Source organism: Astyanax mexicanus, chromosome 18, assembly GCF_023375975.1.
Source record: "Astyanax mexicanus isolate ESR-SI-001 chromosome 18, AstMex3_surface, whole genome shotgun sequence".
Lineage (NCBI taxonomy): Eukaryota > Metazoa > Chordata > Actinopteri > Characiformes > Acestrorhamphidae > Astyanax > Astyanax mexicanus.
Window position 1 is genome coordinate 12,024,059 of NC_064425.1, and position 18,907 is coordinate 12,042,965.

At 39.0% G+C, this 18,907-nt stretch overlaps 1 protein-coding gene across 2 annotated transcripts in view; it reads left to right on the forward strand.

The window, feature by feature from the left end:
- Positions 1-4,861, forward strand: part of LOC103022553 (interleukin-1 receptor accessory protein) — a 35,051-nt gene extending 30,190 nt beyond the window's left edge. For both annotated transcript variants that reach the window (XM_049466954.1, XM_049466956.1), the window contains exon 11: positions 3,380-4,861. In XM_049466954.1, coding sequence (XP_049322911.1) covers positions 3,380-4,128 — 749 coding nt within the window. In that variant the 3' untranslated portion in view covers positions 4,129-4,861. The remainder of the gene's footprint in view (positions 1-3,379) is intronic.
- The last annotated feature ends 14,046 nt before the right edge of the window (positions 4,862-18,907 follow it).

The window sequence follows — 18,907 nt, forward strand, 5'->3', positions numbered from 1 at the left end:
TGTAAATGCTTTTTCATCAGTTCCCTTGAATTATTAACTCTACACGTATACGAAATGAAACGTTTAATAACCACTTGAGTAATATTGTTAATGTTTGAAAGTGAAATATATTTATATATGATTTAATGTATATTATTATTATTATTATTACTATTATTATTGTAGGTGTGTGACTATACATATTTTACATTTAAAATTTTGCTCTAGAAATCAGGTCATAAAACATCTGAATAGTTAAATTATAGTTTGAACAGAGCTGTAGATGCAAAAACTTTTAAAGGATCTAGTTTTATCTCCAGCACTCACCCAGCACACCTACTGGAGCTACAGTCTATAAATGAACACACATTCACACACTGTCTTGTAGAGATGCTCTCAGGATGTACTGAGAGACTTCATGAGTTAAAGTGAGAAACTTATGAGAAAGTGCTGTAAGGAACTTTACACAGACTTTTGGGTTCATAGATTGACTTATTTTATTGTTTTATTTTGGATATATTATTGAGTTCCTTTCTGACCTGCTGCTGATTTAACACTAGCTATATCTTTCCCACTGTGAGACTAAGCAGATGATCTGATCTTAATGAGTTAGGGTTCTGTATCAGTTCTGTGTTTAGTGCACTGCCGAGTTAAACACATCAGCTCATGAAATAACATCAGTATTAAAACGCTGATCTCTGCATGGAGATCTGTGTGACTCTGGTCTGCAGAAGCTGAAAGATTAGTGGTGTTTTTACCGGTAATGGAGTCGCTCCAACGCGGTTTACACGTTATCTTGTTTTTCGCGACGTCAAAAGAGAAATATATCGCCTCTCCCCTCTCTCTCTCTCCCTCTCTCCCTGCTGAACTCTGTCGAGTTAACTTCCAGTCGAGCTCCGTCTCGACAGTTTAATTCCGCGCGGCGCTGCTGCAGGAGAGGCGGGTACTCCACCTTCGCTAAAGTAGCAGTGATTGGATCTCTTCCTAACTGGTCCCTACCTTTCACAGACCTAAATCAGTTCTGATTGGATTTCGTCCCTGCCAAACATTTTCGTCTCGTTTTTATTCGTTGACCAAAATGTCAGTTAATTTCGTCTCGTTGTGTGAGCGTGGAGCCGCTGTGAGCCGCTGCCCCTCCTCCCTGTGTGTGTGTGTGTGTGTGTGTGTGTGTGCAGCGAGACGGGAGGAGGGGCAGACAGTTCCCTGTCATATCAGAGCGATTTCACCGCAAAATGTTATTTGCGTTTTGTCAGTGTTGGATTGGAAGAGCAAAAATAGGAAAGTACCGCAATGTAACCCTTTTATTTTAGCAGAGTAACTGTAATCTGATTACCACTTACTGAAGCAGTAACTGTAACGGATTACAGTTACCTATAATTTGTAATCTGATTACGTAACGCCGTTACATGTAATCCGTTACTTCCCAACACTGTGTATGAATGTACAAAGAACATAGTAAAAAGCTTAAAACTGCCTTATGCTAATTTATTTAATTTCATTGTTCAACATTTCAGTGAATTTTGTTTTCTTTTCATTATTTAATTTTATTTTATTATGTATGTCTGTTTCATGTTCATTCACTTCATATACATTCCGTTACATGTATGATTTTTATTGCACTTGTTTGTTACTATTTTTTTAAGTTAATAAATATTTTTATTCATATATTGCATTCAGACTGTGTGTGTGTGTGTGTGTGTGTGTGTGTGTGTGTGTGTGTGTGTGTGTGTGTGTGTGTGTATAGGTCAGTATAAAGTGTGTACTGCTGAGCTGGCTTGTTCACATAATTGGAACCTTTAATCTCAGTATAAATTCTATTAAGTTCTGCAAAGTGGATGGTGTATTCTAATCGGTATGCTAATGAATGATTACCCCAGTCCTGCTGAGCTCACCTGCTCTGTGTGTGTGTGTATGTGTGTGTGTTTTATCTCAACACCTCTGATTGAACTGGTGAATGCTATGGTAATTAGCTGTTGAGTTGAATCAGGTGGGTTACAACCTAAAGAATATAGATTTATACAGACCACAGCAGCCCCAGGGCTTCCATTACAGCTGCATAATTAATGCAAGGTCAGACAGAGGTCACACACCAGAATTATACATTGGTATACACTTGGTTATACAAGTATAATATACAACACCAGTCAAAAGTTTGAATATAAAACTCCTTGAAAATGTTTTACATTTTAGATTCTTCCAATTAGGCACCTCTTGCTCAGATGACAGCTTTCATAGTACATATGCATATCCTTATCTTACTTTGAGCATAAATGAGCCTTAATTGTGCTGGTTTGCCTCAATTATTATTGTTATCATGCTTCACTTCTCAACTATTGTTTAAAAAAAGCACAGCCAATTTAGACATTCCCTTCAATCCCAGAAATGCATCCAAGTACAGAATGTGTTGCATTTTCTGATCCTAGCCAGCTAGCAGTTGTTAACTAAAAAAATTAAGCTGGCAATATTACCTACTGTATATAATATCCTATCCACCCTACAATAGGCTGGAAGTTGCCCATTTATTCATTTTCTCAGTCAGCTTTCTGAGGTCACCTAAAAAGCATTCAGTTAACAGCTGTGCTGACTCTCTGTCAAGAGTTAATTATTTGAATTTCTTGCCTCTTAATATGTTTAAGGGCATCGGTTGTGTTGTGCAGAGGTAGAGTTAGTATACTTACACTTATTTTTTTGTAGACTTCAATGAAACTAAAGAGACAGTACAGTATCACACTGACATTACAGTGACCAATCAAATACATTTGTACAATTCTAAGGGTGTTTTCACACCTATAGTTTTTTGGTCCATTCAGTTTACTTGGAGCATTTCCCCCTCAGTTTGGTTTGGTTTGTTTTCACACAGGCAAAAACCTAAACGCACCAAAATGCGCCCCTTTAAGCTGGCTTTGATTGGTCAAAAGGAGGTTGACCTTAATTATTCAAAGGGTAAACTCTAATTGGTCAGATGGTCAACCCTGATTGCTTGGTATGCTCAGTCCTGATTGGACAAATGTTGGTGTTGATTGGACAAGAGATCAGCTCTGATTGGACAGGAGGTTGACCTTAATTTTTCAGATGGCTGGCTCTGGTCAGGAGGTTGTCCCTTATTGGCCTGTTTTGGACAAAATATTGATATTGCCATATATCGTATGGTTTTTCACAATACATTATTAATATGAGGTGTGAAATATCTGTATATTTTTATTGGAACACAGACTCTCTAAGCTCTCTAAGACTCGGCCCCCAATTTGACTAATTAAAATTTAGAAGAATATTGGTTGTCAAATTCTTTGAAACTGACACCAATAAATTGTGATATCATCTTTATTGTTAGATGTCATGAGTGTGTGTTTATATCCAGCATATATTTGCTTTGTCATGTGTTTGTGTTTGTCTCTGTCAGACCTGCTGGAGTGTGTGTTCAGGTGTATGCAGGCGAGTCGCCGGCTGCTGGTTGTCCTGAGCAGCGAGTGTGTGTGCGAGAAGAGCGTGAGCCTGCTGGAGTGCCGCCTGTGTGTGTACCTGCACCACACACTCCACACGCCACTGATTACGATACGGAGGTGTACCCTCGGTGCCACCTGTGGAGAGCTGACAGAACTGCGACGGAGCTCCACCTGCATCCGCTGGCACGGCGCACGCTCGGAGAGGGCCGGCTCACGCTTCTGGAAGCTCCTGCGGCTGGCCCTGCCCGTCCGGCCGCTGGCGCTGGGCCGACGCCTCATCGACAGCACGTCCTCACATTCCGACCTCGCAGCGGTCGCACTCAGACACACACACACCCTCTCACACATGCGACAGGGGGGCGTAGTCAGGGGAGCACCAAAGGTGACAGGTCAACGAGGTCAGAGACAGAGGGGGCGGGGCTGTGACCAAAAAGGCCAGGGTTGCGTTGTGTGTGTGAACTTTTTGGAGAGTCGCCGCATTTGGGGCGGAGCCACCGTGCCCCAGTGGAACACACGCCTACAGCACAATGCAACGACCAATGGGACGCTCACACACGCGCCACTGCAAACTGTGCTCAACCACACCACACACAATGTGACCTCTGACCCCAAGGACAACCAGGACGATGAAACTAGAGCAACACAGTGGTCATGTGACCCCAACCACAGCAACCACATTGGTGAAATACAAACAACACACTGCTGAAACCTGTAACACATAAACATGGCACATTTTGGAGGACATGTTGGAGCACTTGTTGGAACTTGCTTTAAAGTGATTGGTTGGGCAGTTGAGAGTAGAGAACATGTGGTGTGTAAACAGGTGTGGTGGGTGAGTCTTTAAGAAGGAGGAGCTGTGAAGAGGTGGAGGTGGGGCTTCAGGAAAAAGCTGTAAGAAGAGGACAGAGAAGACAGATGTTAGAAAAGGCAAAGCTTTCGGAAGGTGCGGTGTTGTGAAAGTAGGCGTAGCTCGAGAATGAGGGCTGCTTTAAGAGAAGGCAGAAGCTTGGGAAAGAGGAGGAGCGGCTTTGAAAACGATGGATGCTGTGCGAGCAGGCAGGGCTTTATTAAGTGGAGGAGGAGACACTTAAAGAAGTGGGAGTTCTGCTAAAGAAGAGGCAGTGCTTTAAAAAATAGGAGGACGGGCTTGCAAAAGAGGCATTCTCTAAAAGGAGGCAGGGCTTCATGAAGAGAAGGAGGAGCTTGAATAGGAGAGACAGGTATTGGAAGGGGCCCAGCTTTGGGAGGGTTTGGTGCTGTAAGAGGAGGTGGAGCATTGAAAACAGGTGGAGTGGCTTTTGATAAGTAGATGTACTGTGAGAGCAGGCAAGGCTTCATGAAGAGAAGAAGAGGCAGTGCTTTGGGAGGTGTGGTGTGGTGAGAGTAGGCGGAATACTGTAGATGGGAGTGGCTGCCAAATAAAGGCAGTACTGTGAGGGGTGGGACTAAAAGATGGGAGGGGGAAGGGGTGTGGCTTTGAAAGGTGGGATATTGATTGTCTAAGAAAAGGGGGGTTGAGATTTTAGGGGAGATGGAGATGGGGTTTTGTATGGAAAAGGATGGGTGGGATGTTGGAGGAAGGAGGGTGGGACTAACAGTACTAAACTACACACCTACACACAGAAGTCAGGGGCTGTGAGGGCATGTTGTGTAATAAGCTGGTAATAAACAAAACAAATCTAATATCAAGGAAATGCTGTTTTCTCTCTAAGCCACCAGAGGTCATTGTTTCTCTATATGAACTGAAAACATTTCATTTTTTTTCTGTTTGGAATTTCCACTTTATCAACACTTTAGTCAGGCCTCAGGTCTTTCCATGAGGTCAGTCCCGAACAGTCAGGCTGAATTGAATCTGTTCATGTCAGTAAATAAGTGTTTTTGTCCTCTTTAGTTTCTGTTATGTGTTGTTTTTACTAACAGTTTTCCCACATTTATAAGCATTTTTAAATCTCTTTGCCAAATAACAGTAAAAAGTCCAGTGCAGTCACACTAAGTGTGTATGACAGGGTATTTCAAACCTGTATTTGTTATGAAGTTTCGATCTTCTAACATCAGCCAGTCACATGACTTTTCACTAAAAAACGCAAAAAAAACCCCAACAAATAATCAATAAATATAAAACAAAAATGCAGCAGCTATTAAATTTGGTCAATAAACTACTAATACTATTACTACCTCTACTGCCACTGCTACTACAACTACTGCTACTAATTCTGCTGCTACTACATCTTCTACCACTTTTATTTATTCTACATTTTCTACATCTGCTGCTTCTATTACTAATGCTACTTCTACTAGTCCTACTATTACTGATACATCTATCAATACTACTACGATTACACCTACTTCTATAGCTATTACTACACCTACTACTACTACCAAAACGTCCACTGCTACTACTACTACTAATGCTGCTGCTACAACTTTTACAATTTTTACTTCTACTTCTGCTATTATTCCATCTACATCCCCTGCTTCTAGTGCCTCTTCTTATACTTGTACTGCTACTACTACTGCTTTGTGTCGTCCTACTACAACTATTACTACTGCTACTTCTACTAGTCCTACTACTAATATTACTACTTCTACTAGTGCTACTATTTCTAGTGCTAATGCTAATTCTACTAGTGCTACTACTGCTACTAGTCCTACTATTGCTGCTACTGCTACTTCTACTAGTGCTACTACTGCTACTTCTACTAGGGCTACTACTGCTACTTCTACTTGTGCTACTACTGCTACTTCTACTAGTTTTACTTCTGCTACTTCTACTAGTGCTACTAGTCCTACTATTGCTGCTACTGGTACTTTTTTAATCCTACTACTGCTAGTGCTATTACTGCTACTTCTGCTAGTAGGTACCATATTCATGGTCAGGTGGGAACTTTTCCTTTATTATGAAATGACATGTTGATGCACGCAAGGGAGCTTATTAGACCAAGAAAAACAAAATAAACCAGTCAGACAGAGAGAGAGCTGATATGTTTAGTGTGGCAAAATCTGGTTGATTCTATAAAAAAGTATGCACAGAACATCTAAAAGCATAGAAGACCCACAAATCAATTCAAATAATTCTATATGTTTTGTAGTTATGACATAAAACATAATGTAATAAACCAAAAGCTTCTTAAGGCAAAGAAATGTGATATTCCTAATCGGTCACCTGACTTCAACCCAACTGAGCAGCTTTTCACTGGAAACAAATTAAAGCAGAAGGACCAACAAAAGAGTCAGCAACCAAATACGGCTGCAGTAAAGGTCTGGTAAAGCCTGTCCGTTTCATTTCTTATAAACCAGGCTGATATGACACGGTGATATATTATAATACCCACAGAAACATATTTAGAGGACGATACCCACAGGACCCTACGAACAGGGCGCTGCCCACAGGATGATACCCACAGAAAGATATTAACAGGGTGCTACCAACAGGATGCTGCCCACAGGCTGATAGTCACAGGATCAGGCACACAAGACAGTGCCCACAGGACACTGCCCACAGGATGCTAAAACAGAACGTTGTTAATTGAATATTTCTGGTCGGTAGCACTGCTGTATGTGATCCACTCGTACCAGCACAACACACACTAACAATCCCAAACACCACCACCATGCTGATCAGTGTTACTCCACAGCTGAGAATAATATATATTATACTTATAATAGAGTTAGGCAAATTAATTTTAAATGTGCAACTTCAGCTATGACAATGATAGTGGGGTTACTGTAAGTTGTGTGTGTGGGTGTGTGTGATGTCCCATGACAGAGCTCAGACACGCAGAACAGATTCCTAGTAACCCTCTTTTAGTGTGTCAGTTTGCGAGTGGAAAAACGTGTGTGTGTGTGTGTGTGTATAAATGTGGCATTTTTGTACAGATTGACGTTCCTTTATGGGAAGTAAAACTCAACATGAAAACATTGAGCAACACTAATCACCACAAACATCATCATGCAAAATTACAAACACACACAATGACGGATCAGTCTTGTGAGTGTGTGTGAGTGTGTGTGTGTGTCCGTCAGTCTGTGATCAGCTCCTCCAGTGCAATACTCAGTCCATTCACTTAAAATTATTAGATAATATTATTTTATTAAATGGCTTTACTGCTGCAGACTGAATGGATAGGGGTAAACTGCTGTTGATTATAGGGGTGGATCTCAACAGCATTTAGACTGAATGGGTGGGGTAAAACTGCTGTAGGCTGAACGGATGGGGCTAAACTGCTGTAGGCTGAATAGGTGGGGCTAAACTGCTGTAGGCTGAATGGGTGGGGCTAAACTTCTAAAGGCTAAATGGGTGTAGACGAAAATAGCTATAATGCGGTAGACTGAATGGACAGGGGTAAACTGCTGTAGATCAGAGGGGTGAATCTAAACAACATTAAGGGTGAATGGGTGGGGCTAAACAGCTGTAGACTGAAAGGGTGGGGTTAAAATGCTGTAGACTAAACGGGTGGGGCTAAACTGCTGTAGGCTGAATAGGTGGAGCTAAACTGCTGTAGGCTGAATGAGTGGAGCTAAACTGCTTTAGGCTGAATAGGTGAAGCTAAACTGCTGTAGGCTGAATAGGTGGAGCTAAACTGATGTAGGCTGAGTGGGTGGGGCTAAATTACTGTAAGCTAAATGGGTGGGGCTAAATTGCCATATGTTAAAAAGATGGAGATAAACTTATGTAGTTGAATAGATAGAGCTAAATCCCTATAGTTAAAATAGGTAAAACTAAACTGCTTGTAGACTCTATGGGCAGAACCTATCTGCATATATGTTGAATGAGTTTAGCTAAACTGCTGTAGCCTGAATGACTTCTCTAGGCTAAAATTTAAAATTATTCTTACAATGTGAATCCCATATGTAGACTGTATCTTTTAGACAGGGGAATGAAAAGCACACTGTGGTCCTTTTAAGTGTTCACACATTACATTAATCTGCTTTATTTTAAAATAAATTAAGGAAAATGCAGTTATCCCAAATTTGAAATGTTTAAATGTCCTGAAGACAGAGCTCTTCAAATAGCACTTACTTTCTTAACACCTCTAACAAACTAATTATTCTAACCTCATTTCCTTCTTCCCCTCCTTCACTCCTCTATCCCATTATCTCCCTTTGACCTGCTTTAGGCCCTATCTAAAGATGTTTTTACCTTCTGTTACTTTTGTACTTCACTATTGTAAGTCGCTTTGGACAAATGTAATCTAATGTAAATGATGTCTGAAGCTGTCAGTTCCGCATGATCCTCTGAGGAGAGCCTAAAAACTCCAAAAGAATTCCCCCTGAAGCTCGCTGCAGGAAGAAGAATGAGTATGACTTCAGGGAAGCTCTGCAGGTGAGTCACACCCTCATCACTGTGTGTGTGTGTGTGTGTGTGTTTGTGTGTGTGTGTTCTCAGGTTGGGTAAGGCCCAGCAGCTGCTGCAGGTAAAATCAATTAAATCTAAAAATGTCCTCCATTGTTGTTATGTCTCTCTGACATTTGATGCCAGCACTAATGCTGCATTCCATTCACCTCGAAAGTTGGATGTCTGAGTTTCGAATGATGTCACACGAGATGATGTCATTCCACTATTCCAAACATTTCAAAAAGAAAAACAAAATAATTAGGTAACAACTTTAGAGTTTAACACATCTGGATTGTCATTTTTTTTATTTTACCCATTATTTATCATATTAGCCACTGTTGTTTTTAGCATTTTAGCCACTTGTCTTATTAGTCACTATTTGATTAGTCACTATTTGCATTTTATCCAATATTTATTTGTCCTATTAGCCACTGTTTATGTAGCATTTTTACCCATCGTTTATTACATTTTACCACTATTAATTTTATTTATATATAATTAGCATTTTAACTACATTAGCCTCTATTTGATTAGCATTTTAACCTATATTATTTTTTTAGTCTTATAACTAGCATTGTGACTCTATTTAGCTATTGTTTTTTTTTTTTTTTTGAAGTTTTGCCACTGGTTGTTTTAATAGACCTCAGATAGTTAATATAATTTAGGCAGATGACAAAACACTACACCTAACAACTAATTATCGATTATTTGTGGCATTGTTGTGTAGCCACTATTTCTTTAATTTTAGACACTGTATCATATTAGCCACTGTCTGTTTGTGAATCAAATTAGCCATGTTTGTTTAGCATTTAGAAAACTGGTTTTTATATTAGCCACTATTTGATTAGAATTTTCATCCAATATGTCTTTGTCATATTAGCCAGTTTTAGGCAGTTATGTAGCATTTTTACCCACCATTTATCATATTAGCCACTGTTGTTTTAGCATTGTAGCCACTGTATGTCTTATTAGCCACTATTTGATTGGGCTATTATATCCATTATTTATTTATCTTATTAGTCACAGTTGATGTGGCATTTTTAGCTATCATTTGTCATATAAGCCGCTATTTTATTAGCATTTTACCGAACAGTAGCTGAACATGTTGGATAAAATGGTAATAAAATAGCAGCTAATATGACAAATGGTTTAGCATTTTGGACTGTCTGATTGTCAGACTGTTGGATTTTCATGTTTATTCATATTTATAAGCATTTATTAGCATTTTATACACTGTTTGATACGTGTTGTAGTTGCTGTTTGATTGGCATTGTCATTTTTGTTCTCTTGGGTTTTTCACATTCTCAGACTCTAGAGTTCTCAAGGGAAAAGTGAAGTAAACAGAAGAAAAGTGAGAATGAGAGAGATACCAAAAGGTGAGTGAGCCACAAAGAGAGATAGAGACCAAAAGGTAAGTGAGCCACAGAGAGAGAGAGAGAGAGAGACTGAGGAGTATATAGAGAGTGAGTGAGAGAGAAGGAAACCAAGAGAAAAAGAAAAAGTTGGAAAAGCCCTGCAATTCCTTTCACTTCCTGAAAACATGTGTGTATGTGTTTGTGTGTGTGTGTGTGTGTGTGTGTGTGGGTGGGTGGGTTAGTGTGAGAAAATGGTGACGACAGTGTAAGAGCATTCAGTATGTTCAGTATGTGTGTTTCTGTTTCTTAATGTGAAATCCAGTTGGCTCCTGTGATTGACCTGCGTGGGATTGCCTGTGGCATTATGGGTAGTGTAGTCTGAAAGCCTGTGGAGCCACTGCTGGTAACAGATGAGGAAGAGGAGGTTTTGGTGAATCAGGTAACTGAAGGAATTTGCTGGCATCGTTTTTGTGTTCCCTAAACAGAAAACCCCTCTGCTAAACACACACACTCCCACACGCCTACACACTGACGTAAACACACACACACACACCTTTGACCTTTTAAAATGTACAGCAAGATAAAGGCCACAGCAGTTTCAAAATTAACACACACACACACACTCCTGCGGACTTGTGGCCTGGACGTCTGACTGGAATCGACTGTCGCTTTTTTTGGGGAAGAGAGAGTGTTTCAGACTCACTCTGAGTGTGTTTTTGGCTAGTTCAAGTCATTCCTTCTCTTACCGGACTGCATCTGAATTTAGACAGCTACTCTCAAAAGCACCTCCAAAAATCCACAGCTTTTAGTTCTCCTGAACCCACGGAAAACTCTAAAAGACTCATCAGGGACTTTTCACTTCATTAGTGATGCCTGATTCAGTCTGCTGTAATTTAACCCTTAAATTAGCAGTTCTGTAAACAATCAGAGCTTCATAATACATGCTTGCTTCTAAGTATTTGTGAGACCCCATCTCCTATTACAAACCTTCAAGGTTGCTAAGATTAAAGGATGCTAGTTTTCTAGTAATTCACAAATTTAAGAGGAGTTCAGCAGGCGGAAATCATCCTGTTATTACAGCTTTTTTAAGTGCTAGTTTTTTTAAAACTATAGTTTTATCAAAATACCGAACATAGTTCACAAAACCACCCAAAACACACCCAAACTGCACAATACCTCATATACAGTATACTGCAAAATTAAGCACTGACTCACAATCAAACCAAATAGCTTCAAACATGAGTTTCATTCATATTACCAGATTTCTGTTCAACCAACTGTAACACACTGCTGATCATATTGAAAAGCTCTCTCATCTTTAGTAAGCTTTGACATACTACTAAAATAGTTCAAATTGAAGAAAATTCTTCAGATGTACAGAAATATTTGCAGTTACACACACACCAGTTACTGTATCTTGTGTTGCATTATTTTATCAGTGTTTTAATGTTTTGATATGGAAACATGTGACTTCATATCAGATTGTTTTCTGTTATGCAGAAAACTGTGTTTAGTGCTGTTGTGCTTCTAAACATGGAAGAGAAGCTCATAAACACAGCTGCTTTTTTCCTGTTTATCCCACTCCCCGGTCCCTCCAACTTTAAACCCCTCAGCTATATATGCATGGGGGGAAAAAAGCTTAACTACAATGATTACAATAATTATCACAAACCTACGAATGAAAGTTAAAGCTGAACTTGTTTTTTTGCTCATTTTTCCTTTGTGCTGCAAAACTAACTTTGGTCCTGATGTCTTTACCTCCTGGGTGAAGCTCGATGCCCTGTTCCATTTTGCTCTCTGCTTTATTACAAATACTCATTTTAGAATTCCTAACTGCTCCCTTTACACTCTGATTAATTGGCTGTCATTACATATGCTTCGGAATATACACTCATTAATAAAACTCTGCTGGGTCGGACCTCACCTTACTTACAGAACCTATTGAAATCAGTGTCTGTTATGTACAACACCTTTACTTTAATGTAATGAATTATACCCTAAACACACACTGCTCTCATCTCCTTATCCTTTCAAGCATCTGCTGCTAAAGACTGAAGCACACTCCTGAAAAACTTAATATTAGAGACATTGATTTCAATTGCTGAGTTTAAGAAACGTATCAGGAATCTTTTTACTGATACTTGCAGCTGTTGTGCTACTAACTGAGTGTTTTATCTGGTTTATATAATTCTTTTACTCCACCCCCCTTGTTTTCTCTCTCTGTCTTGTTGTATCCAGTGTTGCCAACTTAGCGACTTTGTCGCTATATTTAGCGACTTTTCAGACCCTCTAGCGACTTTTTTTGTAAAAAAGCGACTAGCGACAAATCTAGCGAGTTTTTGTGGTGTTATTGGAGACTTTTGGCGACTCTGAGATGAACACGCGCTCTTCAGTTCCTGTCCTCCGCGCTGCAGCGGGCGCTGCCGTGAGCCCCGCCCCACACCACTCACAGTGCAGTCTGACTGTCAGAGCACACACACACCGCTCCACCAACACAATGCAAATGAATCGCGCGTGCCCACAGCCGCCGCTGACTGACCCCGCTCTGTATTTACAGAGCAGAAGTTTAAATATTAATGTGTCTTCAGTGTGACACGAACAGAAATCCCTTAATTTAACTCACACAGTCTCAGTCTTTCACTCACCTCATTCACCACATAGCCTGTCACTCACCTCCTCCACAGTGTCTCCCTCTTTATAAAAAAAGTTAAACATCTGTTGAACCATTAAACAATTTGTCTATGATAGGTTTAAAAATAAAGAAAATGTAAAAAAAATTAAAATAAAATAAAACAAAGCTTAATACAAAGCTAAAAAAAATTATAAAACAAAGCTAAATATCTATTGAACCATTCAATAAATTGTCTATGATAGGTTAATAAAGAAAACTTAAAAAAATAAATAAAACAAACAAACTCAAAAAAAAAAAAAAAAAACCTTATAATAACAGTTCCGGCTTACTGCTGTTCTTATAATAACATTTAAGAACATGGCAAAAAAAAAAAATGTAATTCATGTAAAAACGTTATTGTAAAAAAAAGTGATCCTATTTAAAAAAGCAACAGAAGTTGTTCATTTGTAACATTCTAACACATTTATGGTGTTTTTTACTCACTTTTTTCTCTCCCACAACCCTAATCCTTTACAGCTTCAAAAACATGTATTATGCAAATTAGGCGATGGCGTCATTTAGCGACTTCTAGCGACTTTTAGGACAGCCAATAGCTACTTTCCTTACTGAGGAGTTGGCAACACTGGTTGTATCTTTTGTCCTTTTCTGTTGTTGATGCACTTTTCTCTCAGGTTGTTTCTTCTAGGTGCCAGGCTGTTATTGTAAATAACAATATGCTCTTAATTATTTGCCTCGTTAAATGAAAGATTAAATAAAAAATAAATAAAATAGTTGTAAATAAATAAATAATAATGTATTATTAGTCCTCTGAAGAGGAGAGGTGGTTGCGGACCCAAATAAGAAAAACAATGATGCATATTTGCTCAAAAAGGGAAAAATATTAAGAAAAAATAAGGCATAGAAGAAAGCGTACTAGATTAGTCAGTATTATTAGTCATAATGACAGTGCAAGCGACACAAACTCAGGGTGGCATGAGCGACTTGTTGTCTGTCAGTGTGAACGCAGTGTGTGGTATGAAGAACTTGAACGTGAATTAGTTCACATTATGTATCATGAACTGCAGACATCCCTGTAAATGAATGTTGGCGAGAGAGAGAGAGAGAGAGAGAGAGAGAGAGAGACGAACAACAAGAGCGCGAGGGCGAGAGAGAGAGAGAGAGAGAGAGAGAGAGAGAGAGAGAGAGAGAGAGAGAGAGAGAGAGAGAGAGAGAGAGAGAGAGAGAGAGAGAGAGAGAGAGAGAGAGAGAGAGAGAGAGAGAGAGAGAGAGAGAGAGACTGACGACGAGAGCGCGGAGCGCAAGGGCGAGAGAGAGAGATACAGAGAGATACAGAGAGAGAGAGAGAGAGAGAGAGAGAGAGAGAGAGAGAGAGAGAGAGTCCAATGACAGGAGTGAGAGAAAGCGCTGCAATAAAAAAAAATGGCTAGTGGAAGTGATGGCACGGAGACAGACACCGATTCTCCTTATGAACATTTTCATCACCTGGTAAGAAACCCACAATTGCAGTGTCTTGAGTAAATGTCTACAGTGAGCAGTTTCAAAGAACGTATAGTGATTTCTAGCTTGTAGTGTGAAAAAAAGTATTTATTTAAATATCTCACGAAAAAAGTAAAATGAACTGAACTTTGAACTAGTTCAGAATTAAAATTGTGAACTTTGAACGTGAACTGTTCACTTTGAGCAAGGGCGTAGGAGCGGGCTTGATATTGGGGGGGGGGGGGGGGGGGGGGGGGGCACATTTGCCAATATGAACCCAAGCCCACCCTATAGTTTCCTAGAACAACATTTGTGGAAATTACTTTAAATTAAAAGTAAATTATTATTATAAGGTGATTTTACAACCTAAACAGGTTACTCCACGTTACAGTTACTGTTGTTAGAAAAAAATATGCATGCAATGTCTGAATTATATACATATAACAAAAATTATCAGTTATCACCTAATATTTAAAATAATATAACAGATTTGGTTATTATTATTATTATTATTATTATTATTATTATTATGTATTGGCATGTCAATTCTGTCATATATTTACATTTTCTCCTGCGCTTTTATTTTTTTTTCTACTGAGAGCTCTTCTTAAGATGGTGTCCTTTTATGTAAAAGAATGTAACTTTACGTTACATAGAGATTTTTATAAACATCAGGACATGTGGTCTTACTGTGAACTACAAATGAACAGAAGTCACGTTACAGCAGTATTTCTCAACCCTGTTCTTACATATTCTACTGCATATTAACACTGTTCTGCATGTTCTTGAGCTTCCTCTGCTTTAAAGGCATTTAATAAAGTGGTGGTATGATGTGTCTAATACACTGCTGGATTTAAATGATTAATTTAGGCTCCATAGGGGGCTAAAGGATTTTAACAGGTAAACTCAGTAAATGACTGTTTATTAGCTGATCAGGTGGATCAGGTGGAAAACACAGATTTAGGGCAGTGATCAGGGTTAAGAAACGGCTTTAAACTACAAACATAAAGTACTGTACTAAATCCTGGCTATCCACTACATGTAGCTTCTAGTTAACTAGTTAGTTAAATTCATTTTCGTTCATTATAGCTCACACTAAGTCCTGCAATCCTAAATTAATAAACAGTTTGAAAATGAAATAGTGATTAGCTGATCAGGTACAGGTCAAGCTGAACATTACATATATATTTTTTTCTTTAACCCTGACTCCCTATCTAATTAATTTAAGTTAAACTAACTCACTAACACAGCTGCAGTTTATTAATCACAGTGGGTTTAAACTGTGTGTTTTGATTCAGAGACTTGTATTTTTAACCAGTTATCAGAAACATATCATCACAGTTTACGTGGTTAGCCTATCGTTACCTTTCTGTTAGAAAAATCTCCGTATATCCAGATCTGTTTTAAAATCAGCTGAAGCGGCTGCAGCCCGATCCCGCTGCTAAATCTCACAGCGAGGGGGCGGGGCTTCCCCAACAGCAAACTGACTCTCCTCCTCCGATTGGTCCGGTCTGTCTCCTCATCAATATTACGGCTGATGTGAGCGAACTGATTTCATTTTTGGGGGGGACAAATCCACCTATTTCTAATATTGGGTGGGACATGTCCCACCCATCCCCCCCGGTTCCTACGCCTATGACTTTGAGCATGTATGAACTGAACTTGAACTAGTTCAGAAAAGCTGTGAACTGGCACAACACTGGTACACTCCAGTTCTGAGTGGGCATACTCCTGCTATTGCATGAAAAGCTCATTAATTCCTTATCTTTGACCATCTGTGCTCTCTGTTCTAAATATGAGTAAAGAGCGTGTGTAAGAGCTGCTTGACACTCGAAGACACTCGCTGAGAACTGATGTATTGTAAATCAGGGGCTGTCAGCTGGGCTTAAGTTCAGAACCAGGGTGATTCAGAGCGTTCCAGGTCTGAAAACTATGACTGAAGACTGAACCCTGGCATCGTTGCGTATGATTAGAAGAGTGAGTGTGTCCATGTAGGAGGGGGAAAGACCCAGAGCTGCTCGGACCAGGTGGCTTCTGCTTTTCTGTCCTATTAGTGTAGAGTTCTGTAGCTTGGCAAAATGGGAAATCAAACCCTAGTCAGTGTTTCTATTCACTACACCACAACAAACACTAATTTTCTTAAATACTCTATGCTGCCTTCAGGACCAATTTTGGACTCTTTTTCTGAAGGGGTTCACTGGATTATTTTACAGAAGATGTTCCAAACTGTGAATCGATGTGTCCTGTGTTTTTTTCAGGATCCTGTTTTCAGTGTCAAAGTGTTCCCTTTACCCAATGTTTCCAATGGTTCTGTTACCTAAATCCTGTATTTCCCAAACCTGCTGTTTTTAGGATCCCACATGTTCCCAGGACCCAATATTCTCCAGCAATATGAATGCCCTAGGTTCTGTGTTCCCTGGACTCGGTGTTCTCATTGGCCAGTGTTCTTTGTGACCTCTTAGATGAGTTGCCCATGTCCTTTTGGAATAATTTTGGTCGACCAGCCACTCCTGGGAAAGTTCACCAGTGTTCCATGTTCTCTCAGTTGCTGTAAATAATAGCTCTCACTGTGGTTCACTGGAGTCCCAATGCCTTAAAAAAATACTTTGTAACCTTTTCCAGACTGAATGATCAATGACTGTTTTTTCATTATTTTTGAATTTCTTTAGATCAGAGCATAATGTGTTATTTTTGAGATCTTTTAGCTGCTTCATGTTGTCAGACAGGTTCTATGATCTGAGTAATCCGACCTGGTTGTGGTTAGCAGTGAAATTGAACTCAGCTTTTCAAAAAGTGTGATTAATCAGTGTGAATTTATAGGACGCAAACAAATTTTCACACAGGTCTAGATTTGTTTGGATAGTTTTTTCCTTTAATAACTAAAAATATAATTTAAAAGTGATTTTTATATTTACTCAGGTTATATTTTTCTGATTTTTTTCACGCCACTGTAGGATCTCAGAGACTTATGTTTTCAGGGTTTTATGTTATTAGGGCTTTATATTCTTAGGTATGTTCTAAAGAGCCTACTGTTCCAGTAACTTACAGTTCCAGGACCTCATAATATTCATTTTATGGTTGGAGCTGTATATCCTCATGGTCCTATGCTCATAGGTTGTATGTTCTCAGGCTCCCATCTTCTGTATGATCATATCAGTAGTTTACTTCCTCAAATATTTTAGGTATTGTTCCTGTTCTTTGCTATAAGTTCCAATGAAACAGCCTTTAGCAGTCAGCAGATAGCACAAGCAGTAAATCTTTATGTCTGTGCCAGCATACAAAACATTTAGAGACAAATATAAAGGGTAACACAGAATCAGGGATAAAACCTTTATTTAAACTAGAGAGTACTTTATCTGGAAAGGAGGAGCTGAGTTACGTCATTACTCTTAATAAAGATGCATTGTTTAGTCAGAATCAAGATAATCAGGAAAAACTGTTGTTACAGTGGAACTGTTGGATGAGTCACTAATAAAAAAACTTCACAGCACAGAGAGATTTTGAACACCTCCAACGCTTGTTTTCGGTGAAACCTAAACAAGATGGTATTGGTAGATAAGCAGTGTATTTCTAAGTTGTTTAAACCTTTGTGAGGTGGTATTTTGTATGTATTTATATAGATTTACACATTTAGATATAGTTATTTGCATTTAGGCCAAAAAGTTCAGCATTAGTCAGACCAGAACACCTTCTTCCACATGTTTGTGGTGTGTTCCCTGCACCAGCTATTCTCAACTGGTGGGTCAGGACTCAAAATGGGTCGCGGACACGTTCTGGGCGGATTGTGGACAGATTTACATTAATTAACAACTCATGCACATCTGATTTTGTCTTTTATATTGGGGGAAAAAAAGAAACATTGTTTTTTACTAATGTACTGCGAATGCATAGATGCAGATGCAGAGAAGTGAAATATCTCATTTGGGGCCTTATTTATTATTATTATTTATTTTTTATATTTATATATCATTTTACTGTAGTAACTTTTGTAGTTGTCATGTCCTTCCTTAGTTTCCTTTTAAAATGCTCTTAAATTTACTTTGCATGCATATATATATTTAAATGGGTTTTTGAAGGCTATTTTTCAAAACTGAACCCAGTTAAGAACCCCTGCCCTATACGACTTGTGGTGAAATGGAGACAGGACTTCTTATGACTTGCTTTCAAAAATGCCACTCTTCCATAAAGAGACCAGATTTGTGGTGTGTACAGCTGATAGTTGTCCTGGGAACAGATTCTCCCATCCTAGCTGTGGATCTCTGCAGCTCCTCCAGAGTGACCATGGGGCTCTCATGGTCAACATGATACTGCTTGATCACAAATGTTCTCTAGCAAACCACTAAGGCCTTTACAGAAAAGCTGCAGTTACACTGAGAATAAATTACACAAAGGTGGACTCGATTTATTTATAATTATGGATTTATTTATTTAGGGATACCAGAGCACAGTGAGGTGGATAAAATTCTTGCCACACAAGATTTTCATTTAGTAATTTTGTTAAAAACTATATAATTTTCTATTCACTTCACTATTGCTTGTTACTTTGAGTTGGTTTATCATTTCTCAATCTCAATAAAATCAGACACAGAGATCAGGCCTACTACTGCTGTATTGTTTTAAATGAATATGTGGAAATAGTCTTATCATGTAAGGTCCTTGACTTTCACTACTATTTTTGAAGTACCCA